Source organism: Pleurodeles waltl, chromosome 1_1 (genome assembly GCF_031143425.1).
Source record: "Pleurodeles waltl isolate 20211129_DDA chromosome 1_1, aPleWal1.hap1.20221129, whole genome shotgun sequence".
Lineage (NCBI taxonomy): Eukaryota > Metazoa > Chordata > Amphibia > Caudata > Salamandridae > Pleurodeles > Pleurodeles waltl.
The window spans coordinates 167,931,346-167,952,899 of NC_090436.1; the positions used below are offsets into that span (position 1 = coordinate 167,931,346).

At 42.3% G+C, this 21,554-nt stretch overlaps 1 protein-coding gene across 31 annotated transcripts in view; it reads right to left on the reverse strand.

Annotated features, from left to right (window-relative positions):
- Window positions 1–10,724: 10,724 nt before the first annotated feature.
- The window catches only part of TCF4 (transcription factor 4), a 630,514-nt gene continuing 619,684 nt past the window's right edge, over window positions 10,725–21,554 (reverse strand). For 28 of the 31 annotated variants that reach the window (XM_069219818.1, XM_069219785.1, XM_069219753.1 and 25 more), the window contains 2 exons: window positions 14,658–14,798; window positions 10,725–13,787 (listed from right to left, as the gene is read on the reverse strand). In XM_069219818.1, coding sequence (XP_069075919.1) covers window positions 14,662–14,798 — 137 coding nt within the window. In that variant the 3' untranslated portion in view covers window positions 10,725–13,787; window positions 14,658–14,661. The remainder of the gene's footprint in view (window positions 13,788–14,657; window positions 14,799–21,554) is intronic. The other 3 variants (XM_069219704.1, XM_069219761.1, XM_069219794.1) reach the window with 1 other exon arrangement.

The following is a 21,554-nucleotide window of genomic DNA, read 5'->3' on the forward strand; positions in this document are numbered from 1 at the left end:
GTATTTGTCTGCAAGTTTTATATAGCACTGGGTTTACCTTCAGAGGTACTTCAGACTACTGTGCATTTTGAATTAAGTTCAGGAAATCATCTAGAGCTCATCAGCCCTCCCTAAATAATCCTTTCCAACTACATTCAGATGTGTGGTCTAACAAAGTATTTTCTAAACTCTTGTCTTTAGGAATATCCTGTAGTGCAGATAATTAGGTTCTACCCCCAATGTTGGGCTCATAGCATACCACAAATTTGATTCCTGAATGCCCTTATATTTTAGACTCTTGAATGTTTGTTTGAGTGGGGCAAACTGTTGTATGTACCCTGGCCTTCTCTTGGAGTAGAGAAATGTAAAATGGGTGTTCAATGCTTGCCTTGTCAGTTACACACGACTGTTCTAGTTGAGTAAGGGCAAGACCTCTATGGTGACACTGACTGAACAGAACTTCCAGTTTTTTAGTATTCATGGATGCGAGTGGTGGAGGTCCTAAGTTCTGTGTCCATTCAAAGAAAATAGGTTACTTGTCTGTTCTGTCAAAGTATCTCTGTCTTTACCCCGAACAAAGTATCTCTTTGCTCAAGTCAAACAAAGGAAATTTCTTCAACCCTGTGATACACTTTGCTCAGGCAGTATGAGATTTTATTCCAGCGCTCCTTTGACTCATCCTACTGATGTGTTTCTTAAGGTTTACATCAGCCATTTGAAAGTACACCATGTTATTGAATGACCTGGCCTTGAGCATTTACTTGAAAGTTAAACAGCATTGGTGAGAGAGAGGAGGCACAAAGTACTCCATGAGATAACTTAGGAGCAGCAAAATGAAGGGCCGGGACATTGCCGACGGCTCCACATGGAGCCGCCGTCAATGCCTTAGTGCTGCAAGTGCAGCAGCACCCGTTGCGCAGATCCCTGCCCGTAAATCGGGCAGTGACCTGCGTGACGGGGCACTGCACGGGGGCCCCTGCACTGCCCATGCCAAGTGCATGAGCAGTGCGAGCACCCCTTCCGCCAGCCTTTCCCTGGCGGGGAAGCCCGCCAGGGAAAGGCTGGGGGAAACAGGGCATATTATCCTTAAGGCAGCACTCCTTGCAGTGCTGCCCTGTCGGATAATGTAATCCGCCATCGTCAGGCTGCCTGTCGGCGGTAGCCTGGCGGTGGCAGAGGGCCTCCCTGTGTTTATTATATGGCGGTTCATACCAAAATGCCAGTGGCAGTCTTTTCCACCACCGCCAGCATGGCGGGCTGAACTGCCGGGTTCATGAGCCCCTAAATCTGGATCTTGTCAAAAAAACTTTTCCTGTGTGCCATTAGGTGGCACCACTGGCTCTGTGGTGACCTTGCGCCAACCCAGGCAGTGACATAATAGAAGTGTTTAAAGTTGCTACCCTTTAGCACTGACATCCCTTGGAACATCTCTATGCCTTTATACATGGCTCTCTTTTGACAGATTGCTATGTGACGGTGTACAAAAGCAAGTTTAGGATTATTTAAAACCCTAATTTTTTTTTACTTTACTAAATGGGGAGGGGGGAAGAGTGGTGAGGAATTTGCTGTTACATTGAGTATCCACCAGAAAACGCTTTATAGAAGGTAAACTTATTTTTCTGATGGATTCGAATAACTGTAGATTCCTCACTTTTTAAAATAAATACCAAGGCAGTGTATAAGAAAAGGCTGAGGATCTAAGGAATGGACTACCACCAGGAGCTACTGCAGGACCAGGTGGGTGAAATGGCTCTCTCTGTCGAGTTGGTTATCAAAACAGTAATGCCATGTAAAGGTGCATACGTTTGCCCACATTGAAGCTTGGCAGATTTCCAGTAGTGGAACACATCTTGCCACTGCCCTTTTGGTGGTTTTGGCTCTGGTGAAATGAGCCTGAATGGCCTCAGGAGGCTCCTTTTTAGTCAAACCGTCACATCTTCTAGACAAAGCAATCCACCTGGATAAGGTCTGTTACTGGATCACCTTTATCTTCTTACCCAATAAACAGCTGATCATCTACCTTGTCCTCCCTTGTGTGCTTGATGTTGAAATTAAGAGCTCTTCTAGAATCCAGACTATGAAGCATCTCCTCCTTCTTAGAGGGTGCGGTGAGACTAAGAAGGCGGGGACAGAGCGATGGACTGTCCCACATGGAAGCGCAACACAACTTTTGACACAAAGAAGGCACTAGTTTACAGACGCACCATTTGGCAGGCCAGTTTCCTTGGAAAGAAGGTGGTATATGGAGAGTGTATGAGCAGCACCTGCAGCTCACTGGCACAAAGCAAAGAAGTAAGTGTCTCAAGTGCTGTAGTCCTGCGACACTCATCCCCCACATTAATGGGATTTCCAGGTCAATCGATGATAAACCAGAGATCATCTTGGCCAACTCATAACAGCTTTATGCAGAAGCCTGGGTATGTGTGACCCACCACATCCCAATCCCTGTGTCTCACTTTGCCAAGTACCTTCCAATTGTCCAGTCCCAATTTCTACAAGAGGAACACCAATGAGTACTTATACCAGAGAAGTGTGAACACGTAGATTGACTTCATATATACATTGCTAGTTAGTGTCAGATGCTTATTATTATGTCAAGTCCTCCCTTTTCGGGCTGCCTGGTCTAACGGGGAATGGCAAAAACTGTGAATCTCCTTAAATAAGTGTGGAAGCATAAGGATGCGATGCCAAATAAATGGGCCAAGAACTGCCAGGAACTGCAAAATGAAGGGGAATCTACTAATAGCAGCTGTGGCAGTGCTCATGCCCCGCCTGGAACATATATTTAATCGTGAGGATTGGGAGCCCTACAATTCAGGTACTTAGGGACTCAAGAATGGGGGAGGTTCTGAAGTGTTAGACTTTTCATCCTTGGCATGGTCTCCCTTAACTTTTTGCCTCTGTTCCCCAGGTTGTTGATGTGTGCTGGGCTCTGATTTTGCTGTTTTTGGTACTCTGGGCACATTACCACTGCTAACCAGTGCTAAAGTGCAAGTGCTCCTTTACAAAATGTGTATGGAATAGGCTTATCCATGATTGGCATATTTATTAGTAAGTCCCTAGTAAAGTGTACTGGAGGTGCCAGGGCCTGTAAATCAAATGCTACTAGTGGGCCTGCAGCACTGGTTGTGCCACCCACATAAGTAGCTCTGTAATCATGTCTCAAACCTGCCATTGCAGTGTCTGTGTGTGCAGTTTTAGCAGTAAACTCGACTTGGCAAGTGTACCCACTTGCCAAGCCTAAACCTTTCCTTTTCTTACATGTCAGACATCCCTAAGGTAGGCCCTAAGTAGCCCCAAGGGCAGGATGCAGTGTATGGTTAAGGTAGGAAATGTAGTAATGTGTTTTATATGTCCTGACAGTGAAATATTGCTACATTCGTTTTTTTCACAGTTGCAAGGCCTGTCCCTCTCATAGGTTTACATGGGGGCTACCTTTAAATCTGATTAAAGTGTAGATTCCCTTTGGGAGCGGATGGACATGTGGAGTTTGGGGTCTCTGAGCTCACAATTTAAAAAATACATCTTTTAGTAAAGTTGATTTTAAGATTCTGTGTTTAAAATGGCACTTTTAGAAAGTGAGCAATTTCTTGCTTATACCATTTCTGTGACTCTGCCTGTTTGTGGATTCCCTGTCTGGGTCAGTTTGACAGTTGGGCTGGTTGCACCTCACACTAGACAGTGACACAAAGGGAGCTGGGGTGTAGTCTGCATTTCCTGATGAGCCATCTGTACTAGGAGGGAGGGGATGAGTGGTCACACACCTGAAAGGGCTGTACCTGCCCTCACACAATGCAGTCTCCAAACCCCCTGGTGAGTGTCTGGGGCCTGGCCTGGGCAAGGCAGGATTTCACATTCAAAATAGACTTTACTTTGAAGTAGGCCTACTTCAAAGGAGAAATTGGGTGTAAGAAGGGCACCCAAAACCACATACTTTAGATCACTTCTGGACATCAAGAGGAACCTCTGCCTGGAGAAGAGCTGGAGAGCTGAGAAGTGCTGCCCTGCCTGCAACTGTGCATTTGGAGCTATCCTACAGCTGCTGCTTCTGCCTGTGCAAGGGGACGAAGACTGGACTTTGTGGTACATTCCTGCTTGAGAAGGACTCTCCAAGGGCTTGGACTGAGCTTGCAACCTGTTCTGAAGTCTCGGGGCCATCAAAGACTTGACTTACCAGCACCTGGACTCTGCTGAGGCTCCTGCCCTGACAAGTGGTGCCCTATCCAGTCCCTGGGTCTGGGAAAATTCAAGGAAATTGACTTTGGATGACTCCGGACCGCCACCGCTGCTGAATCCAGTGACGCACGCCTGCACCCGACTGTGATCTTTGCTGGAATGCGACGACCTTCACAGGCCCAACACCGCTGCAGCCCCACCGAAGTCCGCGACTCTGTGGAAGTCGCCGCACCACGTCATGACCGACACCGCTCAAAGTGCACAGAATCAATGTTTCGCACGGACGCTGCGAACCCCGACTTCGCGCATCGGCTTTTCACCAAGGTACTGTACCACGGGGTCTGCGTGACTCCCTGGCCGGCGCCATTGGTGTCCGATTATTGGGAACGACTCCGTCACGATGCCGCGTTAACATCTCATCGAAGCATTTTGTGTTTCTAAGCGCTATTTTTTTATTTAATCTTTAGAAATTAATAACTTGACTTGTGTATGTCAGATATTTGTCGTTTTGGTCTTGTTTTGTTTAGATAAATATTCTCTATTTTTCTAAACCTGTGTTGTGTCATTTTGTAGTGTTTTCATTAAGTTACTGTGTGTGTTGGTACAAATACTTTACAACTAGCACTCTTAAGCCTACTGCTCTGCCAAGCTATCAAGAGGGTAAGCAGGGGTTAGTTGAGGGTGATTCTCTTTTACCCTGACTAAAGTGAGGGTCCTTGCTTGAACATGGGGTAACCTGACTGTCAACCAAAGACCCCATTTCTAACATGATGTCTAGTCCCCGATGTGGAACAGGCTGAGATACACTGGGAAGACAAAAAAAAAATCTGAGGTTCTGATCTGACGGACCAGAGGAGGGAATGAATGCACCCACTCCCCTTCAAGAGGAAGGTTTTACTATTTCTTGAGTAAAATGTAGTAGTTAAAAGAAAGTAACCTAAGCACTTGTGAGAACTACAAGAATGCTGCACTGAGCATTCAGCCATCTGGTAACTGCTAGAAGATGCACGAGCAACGAGTGAGGGTGAAGAAAGAGAGAAGCCAGTCACAGAGTGCTGTTATCAGTGGGTAACAGTACTCGCTGACACATGGCCCTACGAAAATGTATTCCCTCAATAGGAAGTATCCCACCAACTTAGAAGTGACATAAGGAAGACAGGTACTGGTAAGCCCCAGAAGTGGCAATCAATGGTTAAAGGCACTTTAGGCAATATGGCTCCAGAAAGTCATCCAGATGAAGCAGGATAAGAAGAGAAGCAGGCATTTAAGAAAACTACTGCATCTTGCAAGAGCACCATAAAATATCAGTCTTGAAGGGCATCTTTGGGGCACAACCTAAAGAGTAGAGCTAAGAACTAAAGGGGAAAAATGGGGGCTTCATGAAAGAATAATAGGATCTTGAGTTAAGATCACAATTCCAGTACTGGGTTAGAGTGGTACATGGGGCATAGAACATGCAGCCCCTCTGAATAAACTCAAGTACCATAGAAATGACTACAGCTTCAGGAGTGCAGAGAACTTTAAAGGAGGGAAACTCCACAGTGGAACAGAACCCAAGAGAGCCAGACTAATCCCTAGAATGAGTCCATACCTCAAACTCTGAAGGGTAACAACAGTGTCAGCAAAACCTAGATGTGATACAATACCCACTGACAGAAAAGGACAAATTAAAGTTCAAAAAAGTGGATACAAGGGCAGCATAACCTGTGGGTCAGCAGAAGGACATTCAGAGTTGTAGGAGTAGATGCAGAAAAAACCTCCACAAATCAATACTAAGTAAACCTATTATCTACAATGGGATAAACATTATAGAAACCAAGATGTAAACAAATAATGCTCAAATCTTTGTTGGGGCTACGAGGGATTCTGTACAACTGCACTACACAAGATCCCATCTGCTATAGACTTCTAGCTGCAGATTCCTTACTTTTGATTAGATAGCAAAGCCAGATAGTCCAGTCCCTGTACTGCGGGCAATGTTTTTAGATTAGAAAGTCCAGCATGACAGAATGGGCAAAATGCCCATCCCCGCAGACCTGACCGTCCAGGCAGTAATGTCTGGCAAACGTGTGTGAAGATGCCACATTGCTGCCTGGCAGATGTCCAGAACTCCATGTGCTAATGCCGTTGTCGCAGCTTTTTGCCTAGTGGAATGGGACTGTAAGCCCTTAGGACGCTGCTTCTTAGCCAGGGCATAGCAGATCTTAATACAGAGAACGACCCAGTGTGAAGTGGTCAGCTTCTGTACTGCTCGACCCTACTTTGCTCCCACATACCCCACAAAGAGTTGGTTGTCCACCCAACACTCTTGTGTGGTCAAGGTAGACGACAACGTTCTTTTTGGGTCCAGCTGGTAGAGTCGCTCCTCTTCCTTAGAGGGATGTGGGGGAGCAAAGAAGGTGGACAAGGTAACAGTTTGACCCAAATGGAATGGGGTCACCACCTTAGGAATGAAAGTGGCACGGGTGCATAGCACTACCTTGGTCTGGAAATATCGCAAGATATAGCATGACAATAGTTGGATGATAAGGCCTGTATCTCACTCATCCACCAGGCAGATGTCACTGCCACTAAGAAGGTTGTCTTGATAGTAAGCCGTCGGAGGGGACAACTGCGCAGTTGCTCGAAGGGAGCACATATAAGGTTAGAACCAGGTTAAGATCCTAATAAAGCATGATAAAGGGTGGGGGAGCAACATATGTGCAAGACCTTTAAGAAACCTATTTACAATAGGGGACTTGAATAGAGAGGCTTCATCAGGCAGCTGCAAAAAGATGGACAGAGCAGAGAGGTGCCCTTCAGAGTCGCCAGAGTGGAACCCTGATGGGCAAGAGAAATAATTAAAAGAATAATATCAGACAGAGAGGCGGAGAGAGGACTTCTCTGTACAATATCTTACAAATATTTGCCAATGGTAGGAGTATACCATTTTTGTGGAGCAATGCCTGGCTGCTAAGATAACATTACAGACTTCAGGAGGAAGGCCAAAAGCTGTCAACTGTCACTGCTGAATCCCCAAACATGAAGTGAAGAGTTGACAGGTTGGGGTGGAGTACTTTCGCCTACTACTGCGACAGAAGATCTTCAGAACCCTCTCCTGATGATGCAACAGGAGATCATCCCGAAGAGACAGCAAGGATCGATGCTCATTGTTAGAAGCTCGGGATACCAGACACTCCATGCCCAGTCAGGAGCCACAAGGATTACTTGGGCCCGATCGTACTTGATCTTCCTGAGAACTCTAAGCAGGAATGGTATGAGTGGAAAGGCGTACACAGAGGCCTGACGTCCACTTGTGTCGAAAAGCATCGACAAGCAATTGCCACCTTGGAGACACCAAAGTGCAATACTGCTGATATTGCACATTCTATTCTAACCAAGGCTCTCCACATTGCCGAAAGAGACTTTGCACCACCTCCAAATAGAGACTCCACTCGTGATCCACTAGGCATCAACAGCTGAGTTTGTCCTCCCTGGCGTTCTGAGAGCCTGCCAGATGTTGAACCACCAGGGTTATGCCCTGCTGTTCCAGCAGTGTCCAGAGACGCAGGGCCTCTTGACAAAGGGTCCATGACCCCACTCTGCCCTGCTTATTGCAGTACCACATGGTGGTAGAGTTGTCCACGAACAAGTTCCCAGCAGGACATCTGCAAGTGCTTCATTGAAGAGCAAAAGGGGTTTGGATGTAGAAGCCCCAGGCTGAAGCAGTACCATCAAGATGTTTGCCACTGAGGGCAGTCTGAGGACCTCCACTGCCCTAAACACAGCCATTGCATAGGAAGCTCCCTCCTCCATAGCCACAGTGGGGGGAGACAGCAAGACAGTATCTGGAGAGGTGTCCTGCCCACTGGCCTCTTCTAGCTCCTCATACCAGTCCAAAGATCTCTCCAACTGGTGTTCTAAAGGGTCCAGTGACCCCTCCCAGTCTTCTCCAATGCCTGTCTGTGAAAGATAAGGCTCAGGCAATGATCTGGCACCTGTCAGCAATGGAATCCGCATCCTCCAACTCCGTTCCAGCTCATTGGTAATCAGAATAGGGTTGGTGCTGCCGGTGGGTGCAGGGAGCATAGGTGTCAGTATCGACGCCGAAGAAGGTTGCCTGGGTACCACCGGCGCCGCTCTGGAATCGGATCAATGAACTGAGGCCAAAGTCACTGGCGTGGAACCGGTTTGTGTCTCCTCCAATACTGCAAGACCCAATGGCGTGCATCAAAGTGGTTGGCCCGCTCGAATACTCGGAGTATGGCCTCATAAAATTACTTTATCTGAGCGAAAGTCTTATCTGGATCCTGGAAATGAGGAGAGGCACGGAGTCGAACTAGGCAATGGCTCCGAAGAACCTTGGTGGGAATGCCAATGTTCCCCACTCCTCTTGTCAGCCGTCAGAAGAGGTGAAGTCAAAGTCCTCTTGAACTTCTTCTTATGCCTCTTTCCCGAGTGTTCAGAGGACCTCGAATGTTAAAAATCGGACTTGGGGCTCCACAAGTGGTCCCACGACCTCCTTCTCGACTGGGACCGAGACCTCTTCTGAGTCATGCGTGCCAGTGTTGCCGACTGCTGGGCCACAAGTCGCATAAGGGATTGCTCCCTCAAAGCCTTTGGTGCCATGGCCCAGCAGCCGGAGCATGACTTGGAGTCGTGGTTGCGCTCGAGGCAACAGAGGCAAACGAGGTGAGGTCTGTAACTGACATGGCGTGGTGACAGGCGCCACACAGTTTGAACCCAGCCTTTCTCAATAACATCCTCGACATACGAAGAAAAGCTCCACAAAAAGTTTTACAAAAAAAAAGTTTTTTTTAAAAAAAGGCCTGACAAAAAATGACTGAGGGGTAGCTCTCTCTGAATCTGTGCTAACTGGCCCAGAAAGAAAAGAACTCACAACTGCATGTCTGGGTGGCACCTATATAGATGTCTGTGATGTATCTTTCGGCACATACAATGCCATGCGGAGGCAAATGGAGCCATCCAACGGCACGCGCAAGGGGTACTGCTCAGCAAAAGTTTCCAGATCCAGCCTAACACCTGGGAAAATCAAAGGTAAAGAATCTGCAGCTAGAAGTCTATCAGATCATGACTGCAATGAACTACATGTGATAAAGAGGATATGGTCTATACCAACCAGGCTATTTTAATGCAGTCGAAGGGAAGCACCTCATAACGTGCTTGCACATATCTACAAATAACAAAAATACCAAGAATGTGGAAATGTTGAGGCACTCAGCCACACATCTAAAACCAAAGAGTAATTGTATTGTTTTTCTTCAGTTTATTTTTTCCACTGTTATTGGCTCTAATATTGCGGATAAACACAGCAGCAAAAGGCGACCACTTTGAGACCAATGACAAAAAAAACTCTACAGTGCAGTTTAATGTTAGTGACAAAGGGTAATATAACACTTTGAATACTAAAATAAAGTACAAAATGTTTACTTGAAACACTCCCAAAAATCTGCAAACAGAAATATTCAGAATCTGGCATTTGTTTTTTTGTTTCTAATCACTATTGATTGTGTAAAATGATTACTCCTGTGAAAGATAAGCCAAATATAATTTGGATTTTTTTAGGATGGGATTTTTTGTGAACTGGATTTTAACTAGAATCTTTTTTTAAAGCAAAAATGGACACTACATGAGAGAAGCTTTCTAACAAAAAGCCAGGCACTGATACATGGTAAATCTCCACGTTTTCTTTATCGTCAGTTAGTTGCATCACAAGTAACAAGAATGAGAAAGGGCACACTTCATATATTTTCACCATTACATAGGTCAATAATATTTCAAATGAGACTTCTTAAGCTAGCACAGCACAAGGTTGATCAACTCCAAGTACAAAGAAGATGAAAATATCACAAAATTAAACAACAGTTAAAGAAAGGGGTAGGCTGAGCTGCCATAGCATCCAATTGCAACAGAAACTATTACCAACATTTGCCAGTCAGTTTCTTTCTTTTTAACTATTTGTGCTTGTTTACGCTGTGATTCCGCTTTGATCTTACTCAATATATTTTTGAAACATAAAAAAATTGACACTTGATAGCAATTGAATCTGAAAAGGTTCCAATAAAATCAAAAAGGAAGCAGGAAGACTCAAATAGAACAAGTTGCATCGCTAGCTGGACATACTGTTGAATTAGATTAGGTTTTTTTCCATCTCCATCAATGACAAATGGTAAAAAAGAAAATATAAAAACAACATCTGGATTAAAAACCACAACTCTGCATATCTGTGCTGCAAGTGCTTGGAATGTTGAGGTGGATTAATATGATCAGTGTTTTAAATGGGTTTCTGTGTTCCGCTTATGACATTTTTATTTTGTTTTCCTCATTTAAGTAAATATTGGTAATTTTTTTGTTGCTGAAGTATCAATTTTGAACCTAACGTGCTGCAACTGTGTCCATAGAACTAAATGCCAAAAAAGCATGCAGAGTTGTTGCTATCCAGAGGAAAAACATAAACCTAAGTGAAACAGCAGAACGTGGCTTTTTCTTATGCAAAATCCAGGTTGTACAATAATGAAAATTATGAATAAAAATATGCACTCATAATCTGAACAGTGTTTAGAACAGCATTAAGCTACCACACCTTTCTGTTATTTTTATTTTTCTTTACAGATTTTGAAGACTTTTGTTCTGAAGTTTCATGTACTTTATTGATAACATTTATCAAGACTGTAATACTAGAGTACACGATTGCATAAATCAAAAGGCAGTTTCCAGTTGTATGAACAAAATAAACTGAAATACTTATTTGTCCTGGTCAACTTGTGTACATTTACACATTGGTTACCACTGGCTAGGTTACATTGTGTGCCGCATTTACATTGGACAATGTTCAGATACAAAATCAGCATCCATTTAAAAGACAGTTGTTCTTCTCTTTCCAAGTATAATTGTCTCTTGACACATTCAGTCTGGTATGTCATCAACATGACTTGGGGGGACATGACTATGTATGATGATAATTCAGATATTCAAGTCTCTGAAAACTCCATTCAGCATGTCATACCATTCAATATAAGGTACAGAAGGTTCCCCTTTGACGTTCTACTGAAAGGCAGAGAAAGGCCTCCAGTTAATCAACTGGCACTCAAAGATGCAAGCTGTCTTGTATTCCAGAACACGAAATGTTATTGTTTTCACAACTTTACAGCTGGCTTTGCTGACAAGTCTGTAAAGTGAACTATCCATTTTGTCCCTTTATTCACATACTAACGCTGGTGCACTCTGTATTTTCCTTCGACCCCCACCTAAAAAACACATGATTGATATCAGCTGACTGGAGAGACCCCAGGACTAAATATAATAGGGACTATTGGGACACATTTCAGATTGAGTGTGGGGAAGTCTGCACAGCATCTACCCACATCATGCCTGACAGTACCCAGAGGGCGAGTCTGCAGATATGATTATTTTTAAAAACAGTTTATACATTTTTTCTATAAAAACATGTTCATAAAAAAAGGATCACACAGTTGATGCAATTGTCATGGGTCATTGTGGAATCTGAAGTAACCCTTGGCTCATCATTTGTCTATCACTTTAATCCATCTCCATCCACATTTTAAAAACATACTTACAAATTGACACATTTCATGTACTTTTACTCAACATATTTACAGATTTTCAACACACACTAGTCAAAAGGTGTAAGGGGATGACAGTGGTGACTGTATGGTAGTGATCTGATTTGTTCTTTATGTTTCCTGAAATAAACATAAGATTCAGATTTATGTTTCTCACAACTTCATTTAAATGAGACCTTTTCAACCACACAGATCTTTTAAACAAAAACTGATACAACGTATTAAAAACACATAATAACAAGAGTCTACATGTAAAAATATAACTTTTACATACACAATTTCAAAATAATGATACGTTTGCCATTTGTTGCATAAAATTTACAAATGTAATTTCCATTACTAATGTATATAACTGGCAAAACAGGAGAACAGATGGAACATTTAGACCATTTTGATGAGTTCATGGCATTTGTTTTACTCAGTGCTGGAAAGTGGACCATCGACTAGAACCAAGGAGAGATTCTTAATACATGCCATGTTTGTGAGGTTGTAAAAATAGAAACTGTAGAGACAAAAGGGTGCTAAAAAACACCAAACTCTGAGCACCGTGAGACAAGTTCACTGTACAACAAAGTCAATCAGCAGATGATTTATTTACTAATGGAAGATGGTTCAAATGTGCTCATGTCAGAGCTGACATAATCAAGTTGGTCCTGTGCCTTAGGCCAACTCTATGAAAACTACCAAGTTATGTTTCATATAAATGTCATTTATACTGGCCGGAAAAAAATACTGTATCGCCCCTCTCAAGAAAGTGCAACTTAATGCTTTAGGATTCATAAGGCCTTTGTAATTCTGCATTATGATTGGATATTGGCAAGGAGGAGGCAGTAAGTGGTGTGTATGACAATAAGCCACTTCAAGACTGAATCAATTCTATCATACTGTTTGCAACACCCCTGCTGGATCTCCCTCAATATTTCTGACCATAGTTTAGAGAATTCCTCAATACACATACTATCAGCTATACACAAGCTTTAACACTGTCAATTTCCTAAATTATAGCCACTTTGATCATGCTTACTAAATTGATGATATAAACATTGGAAGGCACAGTGGTAACGTTTTGTAGCATTCTAACATTGTACCTCTGAATAGCCCAGAATAGGGTCACAGGAGAGCATTATGCTTCAGGTTGACCTTACAAGCAACATCTTCATAATGCTGTTACTAGTATGTACATGACATGAGAAGACCTGCATACTAAAAGGTGCAGGAAACTACTTACTACCCATTTATGAATGAAAAGCAATGCTGTCAACATCTCTTGTGTGACAGAATTGGCACAATAGGTTACAATAACAAAAACATGGGAATAGGACAAACACAAAAACTATTTACAGTAAAATCCTTTTTCTTAAAAAAGTTAATTGTTACTATTTTTTACAGAAGCAAAAAAGTGTGAAACCAATGAACAAAGGCATACCATATTCACTACGTTATAATATATATTTATATATTTATTTATATATTTCTCATAGGTCTATAAGATCCATCTGTTCCTCCTACACTAAGGAATGGCTAATGTCATCGCTTTCATTTCAATAGGACAATTGCTGGTTTTGTAAATATCTGGGTAGCAAAGCTTCCCTGTTATATCCAGTAAGTATAAACACTAGCTGACTAGAACACCAACAGAAACGATCATTTGTTTTCCAGAAGTACACTTTTTCATTATTGCAAGTTTACAATTTTAAATTAAATATTTTTTCAGACTTACAAATTAATTATATTTTTTCTCAAAATAAGTTTAGGCACAAATGCATTGTTCCACAGTGTGGAGAAGATTGCCATTCAGTCTCTCGGTTGTGCATTACTGCTTGCAACGTACTGCTTGAAACATTCTGATGATATGTTAAGAGTCATCCCTCAAGATGCACTTTTCTGTTGGGAATGCTGAAATTTCTCGTGCGTCTGCAGTTCTTATCTACCCAGACTTGTCTTATGTTACAAAAAGGGATAAAAGAGCAGTGTTTATGTGGGTTTAAGATATTACAGCTCCTAAGGAAGTGGTCTCTTATTCAAACGAAGATATGAGGCAACTTGCACCTATAAAAGAAGAATCAAGGAGACAAACTAATTAACTGGGAATAATTAATTAAATTCACATGTACAAATAACTGATTTGATCCAGCCTATGCATTAATATGCACTTGTGAAAGGAAAGGTACAAGACAACCCATATGATATTTTAAAAGGTTCCACTGAAAACCCCAAAATGAATTAATTGTAGCCTGCAGGATAAAACTACAACACATAAGGTGCTTCAGCAATGCATGCAATTCATCCCCTGCTTTAGTTATTCCCTTCAAAGTAGGATGTTAATAGCTGAAATATATGAGTTAAGAAACGGAAAGCAAACAATTCTGTTAGTGTACAGAAGGGGGTGTTGGGGTATTGTTCACAATGGGGTTCTTTCTGCCTGCTGAGTCACTTGTGAGCATGCAGGCAGATAACTGACCTCATTCCCTAATAAACACTCACTATGGAGGTCTAATTCCCTTATGGCACATAATTGTTATTGCAAATGATAAAAGTACACTTGATGATGAGGATACTATGTCCGTAATGCAAATGTGCACAATAGAAGCATGTATGCTAGTCATGATGGCCTCATCTGTTTGACTGTACAAGTACTGTACCTGTATTTTGTTTTAGAAATATGCTGTCAGTTCAGCAGAGAGCATGTCAATGCTGTTGTGTTGAACTGAAGCTAATAATAAGGGAGCAGTTAGGGTATGCCCCTAATGGTACAAAATAAGTAACCTTATCATGAAACAGCTAGCCTGTGAAATTATGAGGCTCTACGAACTCACTATACACTTCATTGGCAATAGTATGCATGTACCCTCACATGAAGCCCTTGTTCACTGTTAGAAAAGGGAAAATTAGTGTGGTTTCTCAAAACTGCAAACTTGCCATTTTACATCTGTCCCATATGATTTGATGCATCTCCCATCCCAGGATGGGGTCCCGCCAAGGAGAGTGGAGGGGGCTCTGAAGATACCTTTTCTTCTTCCCTTCTTTTCAAGCAGGCTGCTTTAGGATTCAGGTTTCTTTCTGCAATATAAATAAATACATGCACATTTATCAAGTTGTCTTCCAGTACAATATACTGAAAATTAAAAATAGCAACCTGTACAATATTCTTGCACAAGCATTAACATGCTTAACGGTTCTTTTAACACACTTTTTGAATTTTGACCAGCTCTATAACAAGTTCACATTTACCACTAAAAATGTCAATGTGAATTTAAAAGTCAATGTTAAATAATGCATTTAAATGGGCCCTGTAATTAAAAAAACATGATGTGTGTGTGAAAGTGTCACTCTTATTTGAAGATTGAGGCCTGGCCTGAACCAATGAGGTTTTACAATATCTTCCAGGGCTTCTACTTTAGTTTTCAATCGGTGATTATGAGAAAGAAAAAGTTAACCTCAGTGTTGACTGTGTTTCCACACCATATAGTCTGGACATGAACACATGGACAGCTATGCATTGTACACTCTGTGTATATGTACAGGGAAGACAAATAAGTCCTCTAACATATACTTCTGAGTAACTGGTGATAGAATGGGCTTTAAGCTCTTTTGACTCTGGGCACAGGATAAACAACATGATGGCACCAAAGCGGGCGAGGCATGTGAGACGAGCCACAGCCCTGTATACAAGGTAGAAACATTAATCACATTAAAAAACAAAATCCACACTCTAATGCAGTGTATATTAAAATCTAAAAGATGTTATACTTAAGTATTTTCCCTAATGTATTAATTAGTCTTTTTAGAGGTTTTCATAGTAATGTTTGAAAACCTGTAAGTATTTCAAGACTTTTCCAAATGTGAATTAGTCCTGCTACTGCATAATGTACATCACCTTTTAAAGAACAGGGTAAGCTTGAGCAGAAATTGATTTTCTTTGTCATGAATGCAACAAATGCTTTTATAATCAAAGTTAAGTACTTCTAAAGAAATTAGTTTAGAGATAACATTAAGGCTCCACAATTACGTTATTGACAGTTTCAGGTGCGATTTGTTTACAGAGTGAACTTTCTAGAGTAATTTCAATATGCTTTCTGGACTCCTAAGAACTGAGACATGTTTTGCAGAATTATATACATCTAAATGTAAATTCAGCAACTCCCTCCTAATGGTATTTGTGGCCATAATACCCCAAGCAGTGAAACAGCTGCAGCCATTTTGAAATTAATTTTGTCAATTATTCAGTCAAATAGGTTATTTATAGTTCAAAGAAGCCCATGCAAATGCATATTTGTACAAGGTTTGGAACATGTCTATTACGGTATTGGGTCTGTGTATTTTCATTGAGCCATAACTCTTTGAAATAATAAATGCATCACTTTATTTCCATCTCCTGATATCTCACCTACTGAAAGAGTTTACATGAGAATTACATTTTGATGGAGTGCAATAGAAGACTAAAACATCTATTATTTTGGATTAAAGATTAAAATATATTAAATTCTCTTTTAATCAATTTAATACATTATTTTAAAAATCAAAGTGAAAAACAAAAAGACATTATGAATTTATAATTACATATCCTATACCCTGCTTACATCGGAAAAAAGGCTTAAAACATTAGTTTCTGTGTACTGCATTCTTTTAAACATTGAAATAGAGTCCGATAACTTACTCAAATAAATGTAAATAGTGTATCATATCAGACATGTCTCACACAGAACAGACCTACACATAGCATTATCTGTATATTGCACAATAGTAAGAATTTGTTATTCATTGCATTCATGTTATTCATACTAAAGTTGTTACCATTTTTAGGCACTGAACATATCTTCTATAACTCAATTGCGCACCCTCAAAAAAGGATGAAATGTTGACATAATCCTGCCTGGACTTGAATGCATGACATGCAGGTCATGTCAGATATATGCAGCATGTGTTTCAATTTGCAGAGTCATCTTTTGGGTATGAAAATTATTAAAATCTTGCCAGGGTTTAAAAATGAACCCTAGAAGGTTAGAAAAATATAAAAAGGATTCCAAATTCGGTTTGTTTTTTAATGACTGACATAATTATCATTTTATTTGCACTAAACGCAATTTGATCTTAGTTAAATGTTTCATTCATTTTTTTTATGAATAAGTGATTTAATTCTTAATGAGGTGGAAAAGTACAAGTCTATAAGTTCACCGTGATGGGTTTTTAACTTGATGCATCAAGACTTTATTAACTGACAAGGCACCATGATATTAACATACCTTATTAGAACTACACTGAAATATAACAAATATGAGTGAATTGAGAATGGTAGCAACATTAAATGCTATGTAAACAGAAAATATATAACCGAGATCAGCAAATGTAAGGCGAATAACAGGTACAAAACATGAGCAGTGGTTAGTGCTTGTTAGCAGCAGCAGTATCACCCTCCATACACACTAAAAAGCTCTTGATAAGATATTTAGCTTAGTTTGCCATGGAGATGATTTGGTGTCCAATTAACGATCTAGAAATAGTATACTGGCATGTATCACTGTAGACACTTGATGTGCTATGGCAACAATTATCAGAAAACTGTTAACTTTCATTTGTTATATAATTCTTCTTCTTCCGCCTTGCAGGAAACAGTCAACTAGGGAGAGAAAATGACTGATTCTAATAAAATTGGCCTAAATGTGTGCTTAAAGGAATGCAACTCTATATGCACTTAAAAGTAAGCATTTACTGGCATTTCACTTACATGCCAATTACAAAACTGTGACCAAGTCTTTGAAAATCAGGTGAAAATCATCAAGTGCTGAACAGCATCTTGAACATTATGGCCTTGAAAACAAATGCATTGAACCAAAAAGCTATAGTTAGCTAGGTAAGTAAGGGACTGGAATGATTAATTCCATGACGTGTAGATAGACCCAGATTAATATAGATTAACAGCACAGCTATACACCCTCTAATCAGTAGACAAATTCATTATGTGTTTCTATCAGAAAGGTACCACCCTTCCCTGCAGGGTCTAAGGAGGCAGACAACAAAGATGTAATAATGGTGATGTAGTTATCCCGAGATTTTCCCCTTCCAGAATAGGAAGGAGACTGGAGCACCCCCATGTCTTCTAGAAGTGAAAGGGAAGGGTTTTCTCCGTGGGGAAAAAGCAGAGAACAAAAATATTTAAAAAATGCATTTGCACAATCAATTACCTTTCCTACTGTACGGAGCCGCACAGTGATTAGGTAGCCTTAAGAAAGGCACAAGGCATGTGCAACAGTATGCCTCAAAACCTGCATCCAGAGTGGCCTTCCAGGTACCTATTACACTGCTTTGTGAAAAACCAAAAAGCCTAAAAGCACATTCGGACAGAGGCGCCATACTTTTAGACTTTGTTTTAGTTAATCTAGTCCAGCATATTGAGCATCACATGGAGAACATAGCAGCATGGATTTTCTCCAGGTGACAGATCTAATCTGCCTACCTTCGCATCGAGATGTACAACCATCCTAATATTGTGATGGTGCAAGGTCCACAGCAATAGGCCAATACAATTTCGCTGACAACAAGAGTAAACAAAAGAATTTGCTGCAATGGTGACAAAGGCAATGGACCACTAAATCATTTATACGATCCAATATGACTATTACATTACTTAAATGCAGCAATGGGCTGCGAGGCAGAGCTCCCACTAACATCATGTCTGCATAGCAAAATTACGTTCTTGAAGCCAACAAAGTCAGCATTTGAGTGAGACTTGCTTCTCTAGAAAAGGAGGATAGGTGGGTGGTCAAGTTAAAAATAAATACTCAATTTAAAGGCTACACATTTTAATAACAACCAATTCTTGTAACTTCAATACTAACAATTTATTAAGACAAAATTATGTGAAAGTGCATTGAAATTATGCAAAGTAGGACAAAATAGTAAAAAAAATTGCTATAGGATGCATGCAAGACAGAAGATCTCTTCAAACATAAGATGTTAACAGAATAGACTATGTAGACCATTCACCACAAACAGTACTTTGGTCAGGTGGACATGAATTCACAAAGTATGAAGGCTCTTTTATGTATTAAGCCTCTATCACAGATGAAGAAGTGCACAGGACACATTTTCGAAGGATTCGTACTTTCCTCAGCTGAAGACAAATACTTCACAGTTTATCAGATGACTAGATTTTAGTAGGTTTATAGCTAGTTTATCACAGATATTTAGCCTTTCTGCCCTTTAGTCTTCTAAATTAGTTGCTGACTATCACTATCCTTTCTGGTAACTGCTGACACCTGGAACTCTGGAAACCTTTCCCCAAAAGAACCTTGACAGTGCAGAGATTTTAGCCTCAGGCTTTTCAAACACTGTTATTTTCCTTTCTAACGAAAACAAGCAGGGCAAGCTTGTGATGTAGGTTAACGTAGCATTCAACAGTTCAGACAAGAAAGGTGAGCACTGCTGCTTGGAGTCACTAAAGGGCATGGTTGGGCCCTGGATATCAGAAAATGTTCTTCACATGTTACAGAATGCAACAAAGTGTTTGTCTCATGGTTCGTGTTGCCTTAAATCAACAAGAACTTGGAGGGAACTGCCACACTGTTGCAGGTTCCTCAGCACTGGGTCACTTCATATATCGCATGACTCTGGAAAGTCATTGAGAACATTAACCCTGCACTACTCATCTGCAGCACATCATTATTACCAGGAAGAAGCCCAGTCGTCTTCAAAAACAATGTCTCCTTAAAATGATGGTCCTTGGGTCTGAATAGCCTGGATGCTTATCCAAAATGGTACATCAACATTTGTCCAGGGAGACTATCAATCTTTTCTATAAAGCTCCAGATAAATGTCTTAAACTTTTAGTCATTTTAAGGCTTAGTCAGCTCTTGTGCACTGAAAGGGTACTGATGCGACTACCAATAGGCTTGATACATCTTTCCCAGAACTCTGCATCTTCCATGTAATTAAGGCTTGTGGACCGATACACTGCTTGAAACATAGCTGTGATTTAACAAGGAATCAAATCAAATCAAATCATAAATATTTATAAAGCGCGCTACTCACCCGTGCGGGTCTCAAGGCGCTAGGGGGAAGGGGTTACTGCTGCTCGAAGAGCCAGGTCTTGAGTAGTCTCCAGAAAGTGGAGTGGTCCTGGGAGGTCCTGAGGATGGTGGGGAGGGAGTTCCATGTCTTGGCCGCCAGGTAGGAGAAGGACCTCCCACCCGCCGTGGTGTGGCTGATGCGAGATACGGCGGCGAGAGCGAGGTTGGCGGAGCGAAGAGGACGGGTGGGTGTGTAGAAGCTGAGGCGGCGGTTGAGGTATTCGGGTCCCTTGTTGTGGAGGGCTTTGTGTGCGTGGGTGAGGAGTCGGAAGGTGATCCTTTTGTTGACGGGAAGCCAGTGCAGGTGTCTCAGGTGGGCGGAGATGTGGCTGTTGCTGGGTATGTTGAGGATGAGGCGGGCGGAGGCATTTTGAATTCGTTGCAGACGTTTCTGGAGTTTAGCGGTGGTTCCTGCGTATAGGGTGTTGCCGTAGTCCAGGCGGCTCATGACGAGGGCGTGGGTCACGGTCTTTCTGGTGTCGGCGGGGATCCAACGGAAGATCTTTCGGAGCATGCGGAGGGTGAGGAAGCAGGAGGATGATACGGCGTTGACTTGTTTGGTCATGGTGAGAAGTGGGTCCAAGATGAAACCGAGGTTGCGTGCGTGGTCTGAGGGGGTCGGTGCGGTGCCAAGGGACGTGGGCCACCAGGAGTCGTCCCAGGCGGTCGGGGTGTTTCCAAGGATGAGGACTTCCGTTTTGTCTGAGTTCAGTTTCAGACGGCTGAGTTTCATCCAATCTCCGACGTCTTTCATTCCATCTTGCAGGTAGGTCTTGGCGCTGGTGGGGTCCTTGGTGAGGGAAAGTATCAGTTGAGTGTCGTCGGCGTAGGAGGTGATGATGATGATGCTGTGTCTGCGTACGATGTCGGCGAGGGGGCTCATGTAGACATTGAAGAGAGTCGGGCTGAGCGAGGAGCCTTGTGGGACGCCGCAGATGATCTCAGTGGGGTCAGAGCGAAAAGGTGGGAGGTAGACTCTTTGGGAGCGGTTGGAGAGGAAGGAGGTGATCCAGTCCAGGGCCTGTCCTTGGATCCCGGTGGAGTGGAGGCGGGTTATTAGGGTGCGGTGACAGACCGTGTCGAAGGCAGCCGAGAGGTCGAGGAGGATGAGAGCGACTGTTTCTCCGTTGTCCATCAGGGTTCTGATGTGTTCTGTGACTGAGATGAGGGCGGTTTCTGTGCTGTGATTGGCTCGGAATCCGGACTGAGAGGGGTCGAGTAGGCTGTTGTCTTCAAGGAAGTTGGTAAGTTGCTTGTTGACGGTCTTCTCTATGACTTTGGCAGGGAATGGGAGGAGCGAGATGGGGCGGAAATTCTTCAGGTCACTTGGGTCCGCCGTAGGTTTTTTCAGTAGGGCGTTGACTTCAGCGTGTTTCCAGCTCTCGGGGAAGGTAGCAGACGAAAATGAGCTGTTGATGATGGTCTGGAGGTGCGGGAGATGATGTCGTCGGCTTTGTTGAAGATGAAGTGTGGGCAGTGGTCCGAGGGGGCACCGGAGTGGATGGAATTCATGGTGGCTTTGGTCTCTTCCGTGTTGATGTGAGTCCAGGCGTTGAGGGTGATGACTGGTGTTGTAGGTTCTGTGGTGGTTGGCTGGGTCTGGTGTCCGAAGCTGTTGTGTAGGTCGTTGATCTTACGATGGAAGAATGTGGCGAGGGAGTTGCAGAGGTCTTGTGAGGGTGTGATGGCGTTGGCGTTAGGGTTGGAGAGCTCTTTGACGATGTTGAAGAGTTCTCTACTGTTGTGGCTG